The sequence below is a fragment of the Poecilia reticulata genome, linkage group LG8, assembly GCF_000633615.1.
Source record: "Poecilia reticulata strain Guanapo linkage group LG8, Guppy_female_1.0+MT, whole genome shotgun sequence".
Lineage (NCBI taxonomy): Eukaryota > Metazoa > Chordata > Actinopteri > Cyprinodontiformes > Poeciliidae > Poecilia > Poecilia reticulata.
In genome coordinates this window covers 15,654,372-15,677,624 of record NC_024338.1, presented here as the reverse complement: position 1 = coordinate 15,677,624, position 23,253 = coordinate 15,654,372, and the positions used below count along the sequence as shown (strand labels likewise).

Sequence of the window (23,253 nt, the reverse complement as noted above, 5' to 3'; positions counted from 1 at the left end):
ACTACAAAGCTCCCTGGAGGATTTTGCTTTGGTCGACCAGCTGGACAGCAGACTGTGAATGTTGAGTGACTAATTTGCTAAATCACTCATTTATTATAAACCAGATGCTCATCTTGTTTACTAGTAGCACCACCAATGATATAAACGCATGACAGCTCACTCAACTTTCCCCACTCACCGCAAACTGCAACTTGGAGCTTTCGTAGGACAAAGATTCCTCCTCATTTTATATTAATTGAACACATCTATTATCTACAGCAAGTATTTTATTGTAAACTAAGGCTTAAAGTACAGTCAGTGTGCAATGCTGGAGCTGTTGTTGCTCAGACTCCCACAACAAAGTGTCATTTACTGTCATGCATGAAAACTTGAGCAGAAAACAACATTAATTGCAGCCGTGAAGCACTGAGAGCTGTAGACTCGGTAAGTGTAGTGAAGCTCAGCGTGACAAGTATACTTGACATTCATTCAGATATCGAAGTGGAACAAACCAGACAGAGAAAAACTGCTTGTTATTATTTCCCCCCATAATTCTAGCTGCTTTGCCATTGAACACATGAGCAGTGCTCAGTCATAATAAGGTAGGAACACATGACAGAGTGAAAGCATTGTACACATCATTTTGCATTAAGCACACATGCATAGGTAGTGGACAAACAAGTGATGTTTGAATGTCATTTGTTTCAACTGACTGATTAAAAAACTGAAATCTGACTGAATCAAGAAGTGAGGATGTGAGCAAAGCAAGAAAAACATTTGATTGCTTTATTGTTGGCACATTACAGATGTTGTCTGGAACCAAAAAAACCAACAAAACTAAATTCGTGCATGTTTTGACAATTACAGTCAGAAAGCAAACCGAAAATCACTTTTCCAAGAGCTTCATCTACTTTTTCATTACATGTTTGGATGACTGAGAAATGGTTCAGCATTCACAAGCTATGGCTGGGTTTCTGCTTCAGCTTCCATTAATTACTTCTCGTTCTGCGACTGTGCTGCTGCGTGTAATTATCGCTGCTTCTCATTTTCCAAAAGCCGCATAAATCTTTCAAAGAGCACAAGGACAAGGAGAGACTGTGCTCTGATCAATAAGAAACAAGCGCAAGTCACACGTAAGAAACTTCAGTACTGTGAAACATTATTTCCCTCCTAACAAATGTCACCCGGTTTTCCTTTTTTTCCCCCCCACCATGCTTAAGTTTGGATAAAATAGATTTTAATGTCAGACAAGGGTAGCCTTAATAAATACAAGATGCAGTCTTGAAGTAATGATTTCATTCATTAAGGGAAAAGGCTCTGCAAACCAATCTTGCCAGGAGTTAAAAAGTAATTGCCCACAGAACCTAATAACTATGTTGCACTTGACAGCAGTGATGGCCTTATAGTGTTCGAAATAACTGGAAATTAGTGTTTTTCATTGTTGTGGAGGATTTGTACTTTGCTCTACTTTGTAGAATTGCTTTAAATCCACAAAATATAACACATTTTGAAAAAAGGACTGTCTTTTTAAGGATATTTTTTCAGTTTTTTGAGTCATTCTGAGGTAATGTTACTGCTACTGTTCTGGTCATTGTCTGGATTCATTATCCGTGTGCGCTTGAGCTTGAGTTAACAAAGCACACAGCCAGACTAATTCTTCTGGAGTTGTTGTTCAAGCACAGTTCATCATGGCTTCATGAATGACCTCAAATGTCCCAGTTCTTAAAGCAGCACCAAACTATCGCAATACCACCACGATGTTTGACAGTAGGTGGGTAGATTAGACAAGAATGTAAGTAAAAGCTTGTCACTATAGCACCTTTAAATATCTAAAAGTCACAAAGTACTACACCACAGACCAATGTGGCAGCAACAAAGCTAAAAATGTATACAAAAAATTTTGGGAAGGTTCACCACTATCCTGTGTTTTTTGTTGTTGTTGATAATGCCTCTCACTGCAACTTTGAAATGATTTTCTAACCCTTTCCAGACTGAAAAATGTCAGCAACCTTGTTTTTCAGTTGTTGTTTTCTTTTTTTTTATTATTTTAACAGGGGAAAGATCTGTTCCTTTTTGAGATATTTTACCCTACTTCATGTTGCCAGAGAGGTTCTATTTACACGGTTTATATAGTCTGCAGGTCAAGAGTCGCTCATCAAATGGGACGGATCACAGGTCCCTAATGTTTTACATAGAGGCTGCAACTACATTTTCACACAGGGCCAAGTTGGTTTGTGGATAGATCTTTTTTTCCATTTTAATTAACAAAGTAATCATTTCAAAACTGCTTTTTGTATTTATTCATGTTACTCATGTTAAAAAAAAAAGCAAAAACAGTAGAAATATCTCAGGGTTTTTTCCGCCCACTGGACTGAATGTCTCTGTGCAAAAATTATTTATTTTACCAAAAAAATCATTTATGTTAGCAAGTCAGAAAAAATTCTTCACAAATGAATAGCTTAACTATCATGTTACAGGGTAATAATATTTGGTTTCCAGCTACTGTCTGTCCTTCACGTTTTAGGTCTCCAGTGGATTCATGGATTAGTTGAACCCAGGGTGTGACATCCTGAGGTAACACTCGACTAAGAGTGTGCAGTGAAATAGAAGATTTCTCTCTGCAGCGGGGAATTGGTTGGAAAGGTGTAAAATGGCAAAAAAAAAACAACAAAAAAAACCTCAGTGTTTTAAGGTCACTGGAGAAGAGATAAAAGGACAAGTAATGCATGAATAAAAGGCAAAGCACTTTTTTCAGTGCCAGGTGAATATTCAGCTAAATCCTACATTTTTCAGTTGATTGTTTAAATAAAATATTTCCTCCTAGTTTATACTTAAATACCAGCACCACTAGTTTAAAGTTTTATATTCTGCAAAATAGCTGCTCTTCTAATGAACTATTCAAGCACACGCTGTGAAATTGAATTATTTTAGTGTCTTTGAATTTGGCATGTCAAGTTGTTCTGAAATTTTCAGAAAGTGCTCACTCTGCTTCTGGGAATTTTCTTACAATGTCCCAGGTTGATGAAAGGAAAGTACACAGCAAGCAGCAGTTGTGTGGACTTTTTTTTTTTGAGTGTTTTGAAAATTAATTTTTTTTAAAAGCAAATAATATAAAAATATTAATAATAATATAATTCAAAAAGTCTTGAGGCTGCATTTGCTGCCAAGGGTGAATCAACAAAGTATTATGGAACAAAATACTCATTCAAATGGGATTTATTTGCTTCATTGTCTTAATGTGCGTAGAACTTAATGGAAAGAAATTAGATTTAATACAATTTGGAATAAGTCTGTAATATAAGTATGTAACACGATGAATAATTTTCAGATTCACTGTGTACCGTCTCTGAATGCACAACAGTTTGGACCTACAGCAGCAGAAGAACAAAAAAACTAAATTCTCAATTTAGTTGTAACATTTAGATAAGAAGTCAATTTCATATATAAAAGGCATGAAGGCATCCTGACTACATGCTTCATGTTACAAGAACAGCTCAGGTTTGTGGTGGTGGTGTGTGTGTGTGTTGGGCGGGGGGTGTTTATACCACACTTTTGACCCTATTGTACTAGTTGAGCATAATTTTTCATACAACAGCCTGAGTATAGCTGCTGGTCATGTTTCTACTAAAATTGGCTTTTTACTGTCATTGTTTTTCTAATAACCAGTGGAAATACAGAAACAGCTCCTCTAACCTGGCACTGTAATTTATTTGTTTTTTTATTAGAGTAACATTTTGTGTAAAATGGTGTTTCTAAATTAATTTGATGCGTGCTTGTTTTTTTGTTTTTTTTACTGATAAATTATGTCAGTCGTCCCGGACTGCTGCTGAAATTGTTCAGCAGAGAATCCTTTGTTCAGTTTGTCATCACTGTGCTGTTGTGCTGTGGCTGTGTGTGTGTGTGTGTGTGTGTGTGTGTGTGTGTGTGTGTGTGTGTGTGTGTGTGTGTGTGTGTGTGTGTGTGTGTGTGTGTGACTCCAATGTGATTACACTGATCTACATCACATAAAAGGGAATTTTAAACACAAACTGAATAGCTGAACAGCTTACAGCAGATGAAAGCTGTTCAAATTTACCTCATTTTAAAATATGTGGTCAAATGTCTCTGTTATCACCACGTTAAGCAGTGAACTAAAGTTTCAGTGATGCACAAATATGATTCCAGATGTTTCACTTTCGGACATAATGAAGCAAACGGCACTCCAGCAAACACACAAACTAAGACAAATTTGCTCTGCTGGATGTTAAGTGCAGACATGTCATCATCTGCATTAGTTTCTATGACAACAAGAGAATAATCAAAAACAGTGAGTAGCCTAGAACTGGACTGACCCACGGCGGCGCAGCCATTCTCTTCTAATTTCCTTCTGCAATCAAATTTCAGTTCCCTGTTCCCACTTGACACCTTTTATGTTCCCAGTTGAAAAGCTCAGAGCAAAGATGCTTAATCAGCCTCCAGTGTTTGAACTTTGCGGATGGTTTTCACTGCAGTCTTTTAAAATGCATTTTGCATATTTCTTCAATGTTGACTTTCAGAGTTATTCCATCAGTTGAGAATAATTGAAAAGCTCTGAAAGGCAGAGTAACCCAACCTTGACTGATGGTAAAGCTACTCTGCATAGCAGGCGGGTAGTTTCAATATTATAATTTAATAGTAAATTATGAAATCTTGTTTATTTGTACTGAACATGTAGGCAAAATAGGGGCAAACATAAAAATATTAAATAAATACTGTAATTTGTTTTTTGCACTCCCGGAACAAAGGCACAACATTTTGTTTTTGTGATATTGATAGATTTTTTTTTAAGGACAAATGAATAAGGGATATGTTTGATGTGAGCCTTAAAAAATATCCCTAGTTCAGCCTCAAATGCTGTGACTTCATCTAGAAGCTTCCAATATGGGAAGATATTTATATGGATGTCATTGAACACTTTTACAAGGGCCGTCTCCGTGCTGTGGTGAGCACGAAAACCAGACTGGAAGGAGTCAAAGCGATTCATTATTGTTAGGAAGTTATTCAGTTGTTTAAAACCAGCTTTTTCAATAATTTTGCTGATGAATGGGAGGTTGGAGATYGGCCTGTAATTCTGCAGTAGTGATTTGTCCAGATTGTTCTTTTTTATCAGTGGTTTGATAACTGCTGTTTACTGTATCTGTATATATGTTGCGAGTGAATAACATTGCCCAGCTGGGTGTGAAAGTTTCACCCGATGTGAGTCGCAGATATTTCAGTAAAATATTTTTTTAATTTCCGTCCTCACCGTGTTAAATTTAATTGAGACACCTCAGTCTGTCACAAAACAGTTTTCTTTAAGTGAAACTGAGTTACGTTTTCATCAGGAGGCCAAGCCAATCAATCCTTGGAGACAATGCAGACAGAAACCTTTTATTTCACTAGCCCCGCTCACTGTGAGTTCCCGCCAATGTAAACACTCGAGGGATCATGAGCCGAGGTAAGAAGCTAAGTTTAAGCCTTCACCTTTGATGCACCTCTCATTTCCTCTGAGGTCATTGCTGTGATTGATTCCCTGCGCTGAGACAGGGACCAATAAAGCGAGGTCCAATGAAAGCCTCCCATGTAAACCATGTTCTAATTGATTTCACAGTAAGATGTCAGTCCTAAATGCTTGTTGTTGCTCTGCAGCAGAACACTAATTAATGAGTGTTTGTTTGAAATGACAGAGATGCCAGTGTGTCATTTTTTTTATTTATTTTTTATTTTGGGCTTGTTGCCTCTCAAAGATAATGATTCCATCAGTATTTTTATCACACTTTTATAATAGGAGCAATTTGACTGCTTGTCAACACTTGAGCTGTTTTCCCACAGGCTACACATCCAAGGGTTAGAGTTTGCTCTGTTTATCGCCGTGTTACAGGAACGCAGAAGAACGTAGGGCATCATCTAAACAAAGCACTTCTTTCAACCACTTTCTAAGCCTTCATTATAAAAGCATGGATGGCTTTCTGTTTGTTATTCTTTCTTTAATGTTAAAATAAGTAAGCAAATTAGTTTTGGCATGTAGCTGAAGTTAGAAACCTGCCTTAAATAACTTGGCGTGAGCAAACAGTAGCTGTCAGACTGCTACTGAGACCCCCACGGCCTCACTGCTCTGCAGAGACACCCTGAGTAACGAGCAGAAATATGTTTGATTCGGTGTCAGAAGCTGCTTTTTAATAATTCAAGCCTCAATGTAGGCAACTCTTGAGAAATGTCACACAAATCAATCGTTCGTTGTTGTTTTTTTCGTCGTCCTTTCGTGCTAATCCATCTGCTGTTACCATGGAAACATTCACACGAAACAACACCCAAAGGTATTTCTGAATCTTAATTTGCCTTTCGTCAGGGCAGAGCTCCATCATTGTCCTAACAAAACTGTTTGCTTTGGCTCAGGCTATTGTTCTCTCCCTTTTCTTTTTTTATTTCCCCCCTTTTTCTTTTTGTATTTTGTAAATCGGGGGCGGCCCTGTTTCATTAATAGGCAGTGAAACATGTTCTCAGTTGGAATCAGCATGAGTCGGGGTCGACAAAGTGCCAGCATCACTTGTAAATTTATACTCTTGAACATGTGTGCCATGCCACTGCCAAACAACAGTCAATCACAATTATTTTACACGCCCAGCTGAACATTTTCAGAATTGTTACATTACAACTGCAATTTGTGACAGGTCAACAATACAATAACCCATAATCATTGTAGCTATACGCTACTTTCAAATAGAAATAGTAATGTAAAACCTGCCTTCCCCTAAATAAAAGCTTGTGTGATTAATTAGTCTCACTAAAATCGTGAAACATGTCTTTCTTGAGAAAGAGAATGTATTTCTCAAAGATACTTATTCTTTTTACATGGAGAGGCTGTGACATTTTTGAAGCATTCACGAAAGAAGTTGTTTTGGAACCTATGAACAATAGTGGGAATCTAAATTTATCATCGGTGTCTCTCTCACTTCCAATGTCAATTTCAGTTTTAGCTCAGAGTCCCTGTTTCAGAGACAAACATGCTGAGAGCACTTACACATAAACAATCTGTCCTGTTATTCTCCTAAGTAGAAAGAGACAAAGACATGCCGACACCAGCCACTTCATTCAGCCTAACAATAATCTGCTTCCCATAATTTTCTATTTTGATGTGTAAAACATTTTCAGACTTGCACCAATTGTCCTTCTCCTTCTCAATTAATTTTCTTATTTGTTCATCATTGTAGCTTGATTTTTTTAAATGCAGACAAATTTGTTTAAAAAAAAAGAAACATAATCCAGAGCTTAAAAATAGAAACTGCAATATTTTAAAGCAGAACATATGTGACATATCGACAGTGTTATGTCCTTTAAAAAATAAATAAATAAAAAACATGTTTTGTTTCAAGTCCAACAGGTATTCGGTCTGTGTGGATGTTGTTGTTTTGCCCGCAGGTTATTGATGGATGAATGCTGACAGTGATGCCATCAAACAGTCAGAGCTCTGAACAGAGGTAGGGTGAAATATGTCTGGCTGGAGGTTCTGAGGCTACAACTGAATGCTGTTTCATTTGAAAAATTCAGTGTCCAGAGTCAAGTCGCTCACCAAATTGAGATCATTCAGCGCCTGTCCCTAATGAATTGACCATAAACATTCTCTGTCCGTACCGGAGCACGCTGAAGACCAGGGCAATGCTCGGAGCTTGAGTGACTCGTGTGTGTTTTAGAGACAGCAGAATCAGTACGAAAGTGAGGTTCTCTTTAAAGTGCAAAGCTTTTACGCTTAGAAATGGACTTTGAGAGGGTGAAAACCTTTATCACAGCCATCAGGAAACAGCTACAGCTGGTGCTGCGTGAGCAACTTGAAAGTTTGATGGATAGACTACTGGAGAAGGGAAAGAAGCAGGACGGATTATTACATCTGCATGCAATGACTTCAGATGAGAGCCACAGAGCAACATTTATTTAATCAAGATTTAATTAACAATAATTTGCTTATACAAAATATGTTAATTTTATTCCACCTCACCTCAGTAATGTATGGAGAGAGAAAAAATTATRAATAGCTCATCTTTTACTTCTGAATACATTAAGTGATGGAAAGCAAAAGATTGATAAATGCCAGTTGGTCTTTTATTCTGAAATCTTCAAATCTAATTAAATTTTTACTTTCTACAGTGCTAAAGTGTACATGAAGTCTTCATGTTTATCAAGAAGAATTAAAAATATTTAATTGATTTTGTGGTGGTAACATTAACTTTTGCAGCAATCTTATTCCATTACAGTTTGCCTAAACATCAGAGAGGATAAAACATCTAACAACCCTCTAGTGAAGGTTATAAGCGTGGTTCCAATGCTCTGGAGGGCAGAAGGTTTTATCCATCTTCTTTTTTTTCTACTTTTCCTTCACTTCCTTCTTTTTCTCCTCCTCTGCCTTTGGATTTAATTGGATCCATTTTTTCAAAGCCGTGCGAATGGACAAAAAGGTTCTTCTATACAGATATTTCTGTCTGTCCCTGCATATCTTTATGTTGGTCTCTATCTAGCAATTAACAAAGAGCTGAAAGAAAAATAATATTTGATAGCAAGGCAATTGCAGTGATTAATGTGAAAAATGAGTTTGCTTCTTTTGAATGATTTACTTTTGTATAAATCACACCACTCTTCAGTGTGAATACAAGAAAAAAGAGGAGATGGTGGACCATGAACATCAAGTGAAAAATGGATCTTACTAACCACTGATTTTTTTCTGCTCTGCAAATTGTGCCTTTTTGTGAGATTTCTTTTTTTTTGTCTGACTGGCGTATTTACTTTTATTTGAAGCTTTCACAAGTCGTCCAAATGTGTGTTTAGCCATGGTTTAAGAACTTCATAAAGCCATGCATTCTGAAGGGGTGCAGAAAGCATCCTCCCTCCTTCAAAATCATGTATTTTCTAGGCACATAATTCAACATTACAGCACAATCAAGTAATTATGTTGTGTTCAGTTGTTATAGAAGTGCTGCATATATCAAAAATAACTTGAAGGATTCAATAAAATCAACAATAGGATATCTTTATCTGCAGAAGAGTACAGATTTAAGAGGCCTAACCAGAGATTAGAGTTGCATCTGATAGAGCAGGAGACTGTTTCCAAGGAAAACTGTGCAAATATGACCTATTACAGATAGGTCATATATGACCTATTACAGAGCCTATCAGCGGGATGCTGATAGGCTCTGATAGGCTCTGACCAAATGATTGAATTCTAAATTTGAATTACAAGGATCTTCAGCAAATTGAAAGTGTTAGACTTTTCCAGACAGTATTCTAATGTTAATTTCTCACTTTAACATAATAGTTTGTTTTCAATTTGTTGTGTGCAAGTTATTTTAAAATATATGCCATTTTGAAACAATTTATCGTAATCTCTTCCCCAAAACCTGGCATGGGAGTGCAAATATTATATTCCTCCATGAAATTGCATCCCCTGGTCGATTATTGATGTAAAAAAACAATTAAAAGCCCACTGCAAAAGGAAGGACAAAGTACATTGCTCCTGATGTGAACCTTAGTCATTCGTCAATATCTCAGCAGAAAGAAACTCTGTTTTATTACTTGGTCTCTGTTGCATGACAGAAAGCAATTTCCAAAACAGGTGAAGGGGAAAAAGTCACTCACAATCAATGAGGTAGTTTCAGAGCAATGGACCCGTGCAGAATTAATATTAAGATAAAGAAAAAGACCAGACTATGAACAAATGGAAAAAACATATAAGCACCAGACCTATTACCTTTCAGAGCTTAACAGTAGAATTTAAATAAAAAATGAAGTTACATCATCATCACCTGAGGATAACTGGTTCACAACTGTTGGTGTGTAGTGTTAGATTCATCAGAGATGCCATTAAACACCTACTTGTGTGTGGGGAAAATGTACTTGCAGTATGTTTATGTGTTTATATCTAGTTAATGAACTGGCGCCTGCAGGCTGCATCGAGGGATACCTTGGAGGCATTGCCATCCCCTGCTGTAATGGATGCTTCCTTAGTTCCTAACCCTTGTGTTGTACTTGTCTATTTAATGCTCTAAGCGGGATGGAGTAAACTACTTGAGTACAAATGGGAATATTACTTATGTTGGAAATGAAAAATAATAATAATTATGTTGAAACCACACAAATTGAACTGTCCTATTGGAAAATGAGGATAACAGGTTGAAGAGGAAAATGTTGACATTCACCTCATTGGAAACTCACTCTGGTTATTCTGGAGGATCCCGAGGCATTTCTAGGTCAGAAGGGACATTGAATCCAGAAAAATGAGGCTCTAGATCAGAACTTATGTACTGCTGGAACATAGCTGGACCGTCTTAGTTGAGTTTTTCACCTGAAAATGGAGGCTCTACTAAAATATCTGCCTTGAATTAACAAAACCTCTCTATTTCTAAGTTGCCGTTCCCATCTGGTGTTAACATCCTAGTTGATCACATTGTAAGTAGACAGTTTATCCCTGACTTAAAAAAAAAAAAAATTACTTAAAAATCATTTGCTCAGTCTTAAAAAAACAACATTGGAAATCCTGACAACAGTGCCTGTATTGCAAATCTTAAATTGTCATTGTTTTAACATTTTGAATGGTTATTGTCATAGCTACTGCACTTTATTGTCAATTCGCTTGTATTTAATTTATTTTTAATGATTTTGTTATATTTTTTTGTCATTGTATTCTGTTTTACTTGCCATTATGGCATGCTGCTGCCTTTCTTGGCCAGTTCTTGATCTCAGCGGGTTTTTATCTGATTAAACGTAGATTTAATAGGAAACAAAAAATGTGACTTAATTTTCAGTTGATAACGCAACACAACACTTTGATCCTGTGTAATTTTAGATTTTGCTTTGGCAGTAAGTGATTTGACTGTGAAAAACACTGAAACAGCTTGGGGGCAAGTAAAACACAGAGAGTGATTCTTAAACCACTGGGAGATTAACCGTCTGCTTCAGTCTCTGAAACCTCCTGTGGATGCTTTCAGTTATATTACAGCATCATCTGCTTACATTTGGCACTGAAACTGTTTACAGCTTTCATGTAGGTCATTAATATACAAGCAGAACCTGGCAGCGTACACATTTTACAGCTTTGGAAGGTTGGTCTTCCTATAAATTCTGAGATATTCAAATATGAATTAAACATCAATGATAGTTACATAAGCCACTACTTTTACTAATGTAAGTTCTGCAATCTGTTGCATTACTAGGTTTTCTCCTTGCCATTCCTGCACACAAAATTCATTAAAATCCTTTTAATTCTTTTTCCTCTCCTATTTTCTATCCTTTTTGTAACATTGAGGTGGTAGAGAAATGGAGTAGGTGGAAACATTTGTTCAGTGTATTGAAGTATGAGCAGCTGGAGAAAGGGAAAGGTGCAAAGCATCGCAGGCCATCTGGAGGAGGGTCTGAAATCCTGACACAAGTATTCAATACTAACATTTAAATTTACATTGCATTAAATTACATTTCTTCACATTAAATTACTACTATTTAAATATCGCAACTTTTGTGAGGAGAAGGTTCTCAAGCTGACTGCAAGAAGGAGAACATTTTTGTGCTGAACCCTCTGATGTTTGGAAAAAATCTTGTTTCGTCCAAAGGTTCCTGGTTTTGCTCATCTTATGCTTTGCTCAAGGTAAGGATAAATTCATGAAGCCATGAGAACAAGTTACCATTTGTTAGCATGAAATTGTCATGCGAGACATTACGCAGGGATTGTGCAGAACATACAAACGGGCGTGGCAGAGTCCATCAATATGGTAGAGATTGCTAAAGTATTTTACAAGGTCTCCATGGATAGAACCTCATGCTGAAAACTCTTGGCTGTTGTGGCTGATGTTCCTCTTCAATGTCTGTGAAGAGCAGATCTTTATTACCATAGAATGGTCTCGGATGTTTGTTTGGCTGGTCTAGATATGTTTTGGGGATCTTGAGGAGCCTTATTACTGCATCCCTCAAGGCATTTTTTGAGGTCTATTGGGACTATTTGACTGGGGTTGTTTTCAATGAGTATTTAGTTCTTATATAAAAAAGAAAAAAAACAACAGAAATTGTCTCTAGCAACGTGAGCGATTCTCCAGTCTGTTCAGGTGAACAAAGAATTGATCCAAAAAGCAAAACTCTCACTTAGGCATTTGACCAACCATCACTTGATCATGAGAAACGAATCAATAAACTAAATCCAGGATAGAAGCAGCTAAAACAAGCTTCTTCTACAGAGTAGCCTGACTTGGCCAACAGAGGGAGAAACTCAGTCATCTAAGGGAAGCTCAGTGTACACTGTTTCATGCCCAACATGGTTTGGGTATGTGATAGAGACAACCTAGTAGATGCCTCCTGTCAAAAATTTGCGACATTTTCCACTTGGAGGAGACCCTGGGGCAAATCCTGAACCCACCGGAGGGACTATAAATAGCTTCTTCCAGCCTTTCAACACCTTGGGATCCCTGGAATGAGCTGAAGAGTAATGCTGGGATGAGAAACGTCTGGGCTTTCCCTTCCAGACCTTACAACCCAATCTCAGGTAAGCAAAAGATAATTTTAACGGTTGAATTTTAATGTATTTTGCTCCAGACATTTATCTCTACCTTAATACTCCAAAACATTAGCTAACTAACTAAAGTGTACAACTTTGAGACATTTTCCACCTTGTCTGCAGTGAATAACTCCGTCTCCTTCTTACCAGGCTACGGCTGTCGATGTAAATGGAGAAGCAAAAGGTAACCCTTTGATAACAACGCAGGATCTGGGTTCACACTCTTCAGAGGGTATCCTCAGTTATACTTGGCAACTTTTTATCAGATGACCTCCTGATTTACGCAGTGACAGTGAGCCTGGCAGGCGTTAAAACCTCCCTCAATACCTCAGCTCTCTCCCATCCTTCTCTGCAGTGAAGTGTGAACATTAAAGTGAATGTGGAGGAGGAGTTCTTGTGAAGGGTGGGGGGAGGCAGGCAGAGAAAGAGAGTAAGACAGCAGCGACCCAGGCAGACAGCGATGGATGCTGGTAGGGAAGAGACGTCTGCACAAAAGGAATCAGCATGATAACAGCATTGGTCCCCTGGGAGTGTTGTACCTAATCGGAGAAGATTGGGAGGCTTTGGATACTGTCCAGCATCATCAGTCCGGTAGGTTTTCTCTGCAGCACCCATACCTGATCTGCATCCTGCTGTTGCTGGTTATGCAAGATAAAAATAAACCGTTCTGCCAAACATTTAGTATCCAGATCTTTAACATGTATTTGTTCTTCACATTTGTTCATCACAAACATAGCTTATCTTATCATAGCTTAACTTTGACTCTCACAGTGTGGGTGTTTGAGTCTTGTTTCTTATTTAGGATGAATTATTTTGAGGCTCATATATTTCCGCTGACTCTGTTTTTGGCTGTGGTACACCCCCCTCAATCTCTTCATCTCTCTTTGGATTTCCTGTTTCCTTTACTCTTTTACTGATTCCTTTTCTTTAACTCCTACTTGCACCTCCGAATACATCACGCAGAGCACAACCAAAGCCTCTGAATTTTACTGCATGTCTAGTGTTGCATGCACCAGACCATGAAGCATCTGCTCATCTGTCCCCGTTTCCTCTGATCCCAGCGATCCCGAAACACGTCCRGCTCTGATTGAAGTCTTACCACCGGCATATTGCTGKAGACGAACATTTTATATCAGTGCAAATTGCGTAGCCTTAAGGTTAAGAAGGTGGGTTTAGTGCTGCCTAAATCTGGAACGGAGCTGTGAAGTAAATTCCTCTGCAGCAGCAGGCAGCAGGTGTTATCCCCTCTACATAAATTTAATCGGGGCATTCCTGCATCTGTTTTTTTCAATCTGTAGCTGGAAATAACTTAACATATAACGTACTTTTCCATTACACTTATAATTTTTTTTAAAGTAGATGATAAACATATCCATTGTTTCCTAAGAGATTGAAAAAAAATTAACAATCTCTTTATTTAACAGGCATCTGCGACTCAAGAATCTTTTACGTTGGTGTTTTCAGCCTGCCCTTGCCATCTCTTTGGTAGGGAATGACATTCTTTTGATTAGGGTGATGAGTAGCCTCTYATTAAAGCGTCATCAAACATAATCAAGCTGCTCATTTGCTGCAGAGCAAATTCCAGCGTTTTCCTCTTCATTGAACCTGCTGGGTTCCTGAATGAGGTCGGTAAGCAGCAGTGACATAGGCGTGGGTTGCTTCCTTTCTCTGATCTCATTAACGATACAAAATTGCAACCGTAACATAAATACCGCAGTGCCAAYGAAAGAAAAAGAAAAAGGCAGTAGTTTGTGTAGATTGAAAGTTTCACATACTTCAATTTTAGAGCACAATTGCACTCAAATGCTATTACAAAGAGCACAATTCCTAAATGAAGTGCATTGCGTTGAGAGTGATTTCATATTGATCTTCTGAAAATCAATGGCGCTTTCAAAGAGCAAGTTGTTCCTATTAAGTCTACTCACTAAAAAAAGAAAAAAGATTTTCTTTGWAAAAGGAAGAGTTGATAAAAACACACTTGAAACAAATACACCCCAGCCTCTTTGTCCTGTCTGTCACATCTTCTGAGAGGCTGCAGCATCAAAGCCCGACGATCACCCCCAGAGCAAAAAAATCTGCCACTCAAAGTTGTGATGCAGATGCAGCAATAAAAACAAATGTTGGTGCTGATATATAGGTGTCTGTGGATTATGGGTTAATTGCAGATATTGCCTCATTTCACAAAGGATCTAATTKCACAATTAGAGAAGATGATCATGCGTAATTGGAATTTTGCATRTCCTCTTTGTCACCATACACCCATTACTTCCTTTAGCACCCGTAATTATAAACTGGCTTTTAACGATTAACTGCCAAAAATGGTCTCGTTATAGTAAGGGAAATAATAAATTACAAACCGTGTTGTTTTTTAGCACCTTTCAACACACACAAAAAAAAACACTCTCTTTGTTGGAATATAAACGTGTTTAGACATATTTTGCTGTGTGTGTGTGTGACTCTATGATTCACCTCCAAGTGGACCACTTTAGTTTCAATTTCRTACCGGTGGCTGCTGTGCGATGTGAAATGAGGGAACCTGTGACATGAGAGCAGATTGACGTCATTGGAGACATTACTTGCACGTCAGAGGGTTCAATATGACATTGTTTCAGGCCAGAATATGACAGAGAGGAGTGGGTCTCTTAGTGCTGATTGTTGGTAGGGATCAATGCTTCCATATAGCCGTGGCAGGAAGGGAAGCATCCCAGTATCCAYAGATGAGCTCCTGCTCTTTTTGTTTTCGCTGAGTAAATTTAAGCGGAGCACTCAGATAGCGGTGGGTTAGAGAAGCGAGCCATTCAATTACAGTGGAGTGGAGCTGAGCTCGGGCACAGCGAGTCGCTTATTGGTCCAATTACCTCTTGAGGTCAACTGCAGCAGTGCATCACATAATTATATAGCATCGAAACAGTAAAGATGCAACTGGCAGAAAACAACCCCCCAAAAAATAARCAAAACTATGATTTGATTAAACATAAATGTATCGCTGTTGCTAAATTTGAGCAACATTTGCATTTGCTTTGATCAGTTTTTGTCATTATCTGAAAACCTCTTTCCACTGTTTTTCAATTAATTAACTAATCAAGCAATCAAACCATCATATATGTGGCGGGTTGCTTTTCAACATATTTTTCAGCRTTAAATCATTTGCATCCTCCAGATTTTCTTCAACAGTTTCCCTGCCTTTACCTCCATCCATCTCGCCACCAACTTACACCAGCATCTCTATGTAGTTTTTCTCCACAAATAACATTTTGCTAGTTACATGATGGTTGAACATCACTACCCTTTACATAGTCTTATTTACATTGGTCTGTGTGAATTTGTGAACCGTTTCCAAAACTTTTGGAGAAAAACATTCAGCTGATTAGAGGCTTGTCATTTCCGTTGCAATTAACCCTGCATTGAGACGACCTTTGTCATCACGTCAGCACATTCACCATCCTCAGAGGATTTGGCTCTTTTTCTAAATGTATTCATAGCTTTCATTTTAAGACRGGCACCGTAAGTGTCTTTTCCGGCACATGCTTGAATTATCGTTCGTYTTTCATTCTAGATTCAACAAAATGTCTGACTTTGAGGATTTCAGCTGGACAGGAGGACAGGCCAACGTTTCTGAAAGCTACCAGCTGAACCCCACCAGTGTGATCGTGTCTGTGGTTTTCTCCCTCATCTTTCTGCTTGGCACCATCGGCAACAGCCTGGTGCTCGCTGTGCTGCTGCGGAGCGGCCAGCTCGGATACAACACGACCAACCTGTTCATACTCAACTTGAGCGTGGCCGACTTCTTCTTCATAATCTTCTGCGTTCCCTTCCAAGCCACCATCTATTCTCTGGAGGGATGGGTGTTTGGCTCCTTCATGTGCAAAGTGGTCCACTTCTTCATCAACCTCACCATGTACGCCAGCAGCTTCACACTGGCTGCTGTATCAGTTGACAGGTAAGGCGATTAATGTTTGGGATTAAATAGATTTATTCTGTTCCAACCTAACTCCTAATTGACTCTATTCCAATTTAGTTGTATTCTAATTGCAGCTCAGACTTTCAATAAGGGGTTTGTTTCAAAGTCGTTACAAACATTTCAAAGCAACATGTTTTCTGCAATCCCATCACGTTGAGATAGTCTTCACTTCTTTTAACTATTTTGATTAGATTTAAAAATGTAATACCAATAAAAATCTTTAATACAGCATTTGGTTGATTGAGCATCCTCATTCAGTTTTGTTTACCTTCTTACTTTACCTCTAGAGCAATGAATGTGTGCAGGCATGAGGAAAATCTTTTGTCGATTCTTTGTTCCACCGTTGATTTTATTTTGTGTCTTGAATTAGAAATGCACCCCATTCAAATGACTAATTCAAGCTCATCAAGCCTTAAGAAATTCCTCACTTCCCTAAAGGTTGTGATTCATTATTGAGAGCTAATACATCACACACGCACATGCATAAATTAATAACTATTCTCTCAAGATACTCTTAAGCTGTAACTGTGCATCTCATGAATGCCTTCTTTCTTTTAGCCTTTGAAATGAACAGTCTGTCTTTATTGAAATTTTAATCCTTAAGACCTGAAAGAGAAAAAAATCTGCTCAAATATATTTTGCAGATGAATCCCAATATTGGTACTGCTCAGACATTTCTCGGGAATTGCATTGATTCCCAAGAAGAAAAAGGAACGTTTTCAATACAGATTTGTTTTCTACTTACATTTTTTTTCACAGATACATGTATTTATGAGATGAATAAATACAATTTTGTCTTGATTTGACTCGGTGCAACAAGTGTCTAAATACTGCCAGAAACCTAAATATTAATTGAAGTAAATAAGTTGTAATGCTGTACCATTGATATTTAGTAAACTAACAATCTAAGTAATTGATTACTTGATGATAAAAATTATAATGAACTCCTATGGAAACCACAATTTTTAAGCTAAAATATAATCATGCATTATGAGATGTGACATCTATTCGTATGTAAATTGTTCACCTATTTGGTTTTCTAATAAGCCTTTGACTGTAAATGTTTATAGGTAAAAATATAAATTCAAGGTCTTCATTTTTATTTTACTTTATTTTATGATATCTGTTTATTGTAATGAATAATTTACCAACAACATTGGCTAACCTCACAGACTGCATTTTTTTTCCCATGTGAAAAAAGCAGGCTCTAGCAGTGAAACCCCAAAGGCACACATGAACGGAATTAATGAAAGACTCACATGACCTCACAAGACAATTAAGCCGTAATTGAATATCTTATGAGACAATCATGCAGCGTCCCTGGCTAAAAATGATTCCCCCACGCAGAGAAAGCACTGAGTAATTATTACAGTTGTTGGGTAGCATAATCAGCTCTGTCAGTATGGACAGTCATTGAGGAGTTGCTCACTGCAGCAGAATCTCCACTCATACTGGCTGTGTTTACCCTTCAGAGGATTCACTCGCTGTTTCCTCCTCTGTCTGAAAAAAAAATGAAACTGAAGCTCTGAGTCAGGCTGTTAATAATACATTTCTTCTGTTTTTTTTTCCCCACACTCTTTGTTCTATAAATACAGACCCACATACACATAGAAAAAACTATCTGAAAAGAAGGCCTTTGAGTGGAGAATCCTCATTGGGAATTAAATCAAAGTTCAAGAAGACAAATGCTTTACAGTATTTCCAGGTGAAGCATGGTGGTTTTCATGGATAATTCATGTTGAAAATGTATTTTGTGTTTTTGCATGTACATAGGGTACAAAACACAAAGTGCACTAAATACAGTAATAAGCTATGGGTATTTGTGTAACTTCTTGGTTGAGCCAAGTCAGTCAGTGTAACTGTTGTCTTCATAGCACATCTGTGGAATTAAGGAACTCCCGTTTTTCTTGCTACAACATTGTTTTGAATCCCAAATTTCAAAGCAACGTGATGAAAATGAACATTTCTTTCAAATTCCACCAATGAATAAAGCCGGACGGCTGCAAACAGGGACGTTAGTTGTTCGAACCACTGAGGTTTCATTCAAGTAGGTTCAAAGGGTCTTGTTTCTGCCTTTCATGTCAAACATAAGTGCCTTTAGCAACCATTTCAGGGAAATATCAAAGAGCAGAGAAGCTGTCCTTTCTGCCTCTGGAGAGGTGACTGAAGTGTTTCATAAATGGAAAAGGCTGAGAGATGTATGTGCTGTTTTGCCGAAAATCACTGCAAAAGAAGCTGAAACATTGGGGACACCTGTCAGAGGACATTCAGCTCAGGCCACTTTAAGCTACAAACACAAATATCTAATCAAAAAAAAAAAAGTAGGGCATGATAATGTGCTGGTTTTGTGAGTTATTTGTTTAGTTTTCACAACTTTGACATAAAGATAAGGGATGCAAACTTCCTATGTCCAGCCAGTTCTCGCCTGCCAAAAGAAGGTGACATTTTAGACAGGCTGTCTGTCCATCAGAGACCCAGGGTCGTTTAAGAATCATCCACAATCCAAACACGCATGCTTCAGGACTGTCCAAGAAAGCCTGATAAATAACACGCATATTGTAGAGGAAACAAGCAAGCTTCACACAGCAGTTTAAAACAAACCCTCACTCCAACACTGATAACGGCTAAACCACTGCGAAATCCGTTGTAATGACGATATTATCACCGTGTGGTTTAATGGAAAGCAACAGCTGACTTCATTTTCTTCATTGCATCCAAAGAGACATTAAAACATTTCAACAGATTGCATGTTTAGCGAACACCTGTCCTGAGCACAGATCATGTTCTCTCGTTACTGGTGCATATTTCCAGGTCAGTTTTTAGACCACATCAAATTCTTTAAAACAGAAAAGAGAAAGGCTATCTTATTCAATATTTCCCTGATTTTTAGCGGTACGTTTTGTTTTTATACATATTGTACGTAATTATATAGGATATAACACAATATTATTCTTGTACTCGTTTTTTTTTTTTTTTTTAATACTTGTTTTTTATTGTTCATAAATGTTTTTTTCATTGTCGTTTTGTCTACTTGTGCTTTTCCAATTCAGACCCATCTCATCAAATCAAATGTAAGATCAGACAGTACACAAATAATAAAAAAAAATCCTCTTTGTGAATGCTGCACACGGTGTTATAAAGTTCCATTAATATTTTTAGGTACAATAGGTTTTTTGTTCTGCTCAGCAAAAAGAGGTGACTCATGCTGAGTGTGTGTACCATTCAAGCCTTCAGAAGAGCTTGCAGGGTAAATTTAAGTGGAAAGTTTTCTTGTAAGGACTTAACATTACTTCGCTATCAGTGCCGGAGTTGAATATCCAAGCACTAAAAGCATTTTTTCTAATACTAGAAATAAAAATTAATTTGCTTACCAGTTTATTTACTGATGTTATGTGGGATGAAATCGGACAACTTTCAGCCATCTGTATTTCTTGCACTGCATATGTCTTGAATGTCAAAGAAAGTAGTTCATTTAATTGGAAAATTAATTAACGAAATTAGTTCATTTTAATTCTATTAAAATTTTTATAGAATTAAAAGTAATTCATTTTAATTCTTTCAGTTTGTGTATTGGACACAAACTGAAAGAATCAAAACAACAAGAACAAGATCTAAGACTACTTTATGGTCATTAACAGGGAGTTTGGCAAATACAAAGACCGTGCAGGGAGCCGCATCACCAATATCAAAAACTGACTCCAAAACCTTTAACCATCTTTAACCATGAGCAATGAACACTGGTGTTGTCTTTGTTTACAACTCACAGGTACAATTATTCTCCCTTCACAAAGTCTTTTATTGTTAATCGAATTGTAATTTTAATTCCTGTATACGGAGCTTTAGAAATGTTTTCTGGACACAAATTTTTTATCAAATTTCCTTTTGCTGTTTAGAGTTCTTTTGTGACCTCCTAAAGGTGTGACCAAAGCTACTTTGGAGAAATTTTAATAGGCCAGCAACTTCTGAGAAGGTTCAGGTTGCAAGTGTCTGATATTTTGTGATAAGAAATACTGGTACTTATTGGTAACATTTAGAATGACAGATGATTGTATACTCTTTACAATCACACCATGAAACATTAAGAACAGACTGAATTTGTTTGTCTTTATCTTTACAGATATCTGGCCATCCGCTACCCTCTGCGCTCCAGAGAGCTGAGAACCCCTTGTAATGCAGTGGTCGCCATGGTGGTTATCTGGGGTCTCTCCTTGGTCTTTGCAGGTCCATATCTTAGCTACTATGACCTGATTGATTTTGCTAACAGCACTGTGTGTATCCCCGGCTGGGAGGAGCAGAACCGTAAGGTCCTAGACACCTGCACCTTCCTGTTTGGCTACGTCATTCCTGTGCTGGTTGTGAGCCTCTCGTACACCCGAACCATCAAGTACCTCTGGACAGCCGTCGACCCGCTGGATGGTATGTCCGAATCTAAGAGAGCCAAGCGTAAAGTCACCAAGATGATCATCATTGTAACTGTGCTCTTCTGCATATGCTGGCTGCCATACCACGTAGTGATACTGTGCTATCTATACGGAGACTTCCCTTTCAATCAGACCACTTACGCCTTCAGGCTACTCTCTCACTGCATGGCCTACGCCAACTCTTGCGTCAACCCCATTGTGTACGCTCTGGTGTCCAAACACTTCCGCAAAGGTTTCAAGAAAGTCTTCAGCTGCATCCTCATTAAGAACGGCAGAAACAAAGTTCACGTGGTCCACGTGGCCAACACGGGGCCTGGGTTCGAGGCGGGCTCCACGGAGGTATCGCACATGAACGAGGAGAACGTTCGACAGAATGAATGCGAAATGATGAACAGGCCGAGGCGAGTGGAGCCGAGAGAGCCCACAGTGACGCTAAATTCCCCCTTTCAGCACCCGACTTGACGAACGATCAGATCGGTTTCAGAGCGAGATTGCCTTATGTGTACAACTGTGCAACGACAATAGAAAAAGTCTACATTTTTTTCATCGATTCCAAATTTAAATTTGCGGGGTTAATTGGGAGGCACGTTAACTGAGAGACAGTTAACTACTGAACATGAAAATGTTCTTCATTAATCCCATCTTTCTAATCCGTTACTGCATTAATCTTGGCATGTGGACATGATTTTAGAAAAGTCTTTTCCTGTCTCATTAATACTGTCAGCTCAACTCAACTACACTACAACACCAACCAGCAGACATATTTCAGTTCAAGTACTTACAGTTTTGTCATTCATATTTTCCACTAGTTTTCCACTGGTAGAGCTGCAAAGAAAGATTTTGTTTCATCTGTCAAGGTAATCTTTTTTCAAATGATTGGTTGCAATTAATGAAATTGAGGCTGCAAGGTTGTCGTGTCGCTTACAAGGAGTTCTCTGTTGTTGTTCCTCCCTGCTGATGTGAGCGTCATCACTTCATAAATCCTCTTCGCACCACTTTTTAACTACCATTTCCAAGCTTAGGTTTTCATTTGCTGGATTTTTCTCAACGTGATCCAGTTTTCAGGTGTAATCACTGGAGTCTAATCTGACCTTCCTGTTAGGATTAAATCTACCCGTCGGATATCAAGGTGTAGTTTTTCGTGGAACAGGTTGTGTGTTTTGTATTTTGCATGCAAATGCTGTTCTCTCGTGTCGAGATAATTGTTCATTTTAGCAAAATGTGTATTTAAGCTAACTCTGCAGACAGTTGTGCAAAACAGTTAAGTATTTACAGTGCAGTTTTACACCTGCATATAGAAGTTCCTAAATATGTCTCAGAGCACACTGTTGTGTGCCAGATGTAGAAATCAGGTTTGACACGAGACATTTTGAGCTAAGATATATAAAAAAAATATTAATAAGTGCAAAGTTCGGGATTGATGACTTACAGAAATCTTTTAGAACTCTACAGTATTTGCACACATTTTCTTGCTTTTCTTGTATTTTGTATCCATGGCATGTTTCTCTTTAGTGTAAAATATTATGCAGTTAAAAGAATGTGTTTGTCAATGAGTGCACTTATGTATCCGAGTGTATTTTAAAATGTATTTAATATTGTAAAGCTGTGAAATGATAACCACGCATTTGCAGATTTATTTTTCGCCACAAAGTACAGATAATTGTACTTTACTGTAAGGTTGTGTTCTACCTCAGAGCTGTAAAAAAAAAAAAAAAGCATTTTGTTTCTGTTCTGCATTTTGTTATGTTTCCGGACGTTTTAATGGTGAGAAGGAATGTACTGTCGACTGGATAGCTTAAATGACCAAATAAACCAGTTTCTGCTGTGAGGTTGTGTTGCAGAGCATATTTGGTTAAGAAGGAAAATCAGAAATATGAATGATTATTGCAATATTATTGTTATATTACAGCAGTTAACTCCAGTTATCTCAGTCTGATTCAATCAGTCAATCAAATGTATTTGTACAGCACATTTCAGCATCAAGGCAGTTGATTGTAATCCACACAAATATTTTTGATTTGTACAATCAGTATTCTGTTTTCATATTGCATCCTTTAGTACTATTGGCTTATTTTTGCTTCTGTAGCAAAAATACAAATGAAATGGCTAAATAAATGCTTATTTAATAAAGACTGATAATGTTTGAAAGAGATGTTATGATCCTTAGTTAGTTAGTCAGTCAGTCAGTCAGTCAGTCAGTCAGTCAGTCAGTTAGTTAGTTAGTTAGTTAGTTAGTTAGTTAGTTAGTTAGTTAGTTAGTTAGTTAGTTAGTTATTTGCTATATATATATAGCAAAGTCAAGCTTCATTTCACCTTGTGCATTATGCAGAGTTATCAAAGGCGTTGGACACTTTTATTTGATTTTAATT

At 37.7% G+C, this 23,253-nt stretch overlaps 1 protein-coding gene across 1 annotated transcript; it reads left to right on the top strand.

Moving 5' to 3' along the window:
* The first annotated feature begins 12,026 nt into the window (after window positions 1-12,026).
* galr2b (galanin receptor 2b) lies at window positions 12,027-22,712 on the top strand. The gene is made up of 3 exons (XM_008415917.2): window positions 12,027-13,093; window positions 16,059-16,442; window positions 20,581-22,712. Exons 2-3 carry the CDS (start codon window positions 16,069-16,071, stop codon window positions 21,344-21,346), a joined length of 1,140 nt encoding a protein of 379 aa, XP_008414139.1. The 5' UTR covers window positions 12,027-13,093; window positions 16,059-16,068; the 3' UTR covers window positions 21,347-22,712.
* Window positions 22,713-23,253: the final 541 nt, after the last annotated feature.

Bases quoted from the DNA above. Each gene is read 5' to 3' on its own strand.
- galr2b (XM_008415917.2), top strand. From the start codon at position 16,069: ATGTCTGACTTTGAGGATTTCAGCTGGACAGGAGGACAGGCCAACGTT. The intron at 16,443-20,580 runs GTAAGGCGATTA...TTATCTTTACAG, and splicing joins GCTGCTGTATCAGTTGACAG to ATATCTGGCCATCCGCTACC.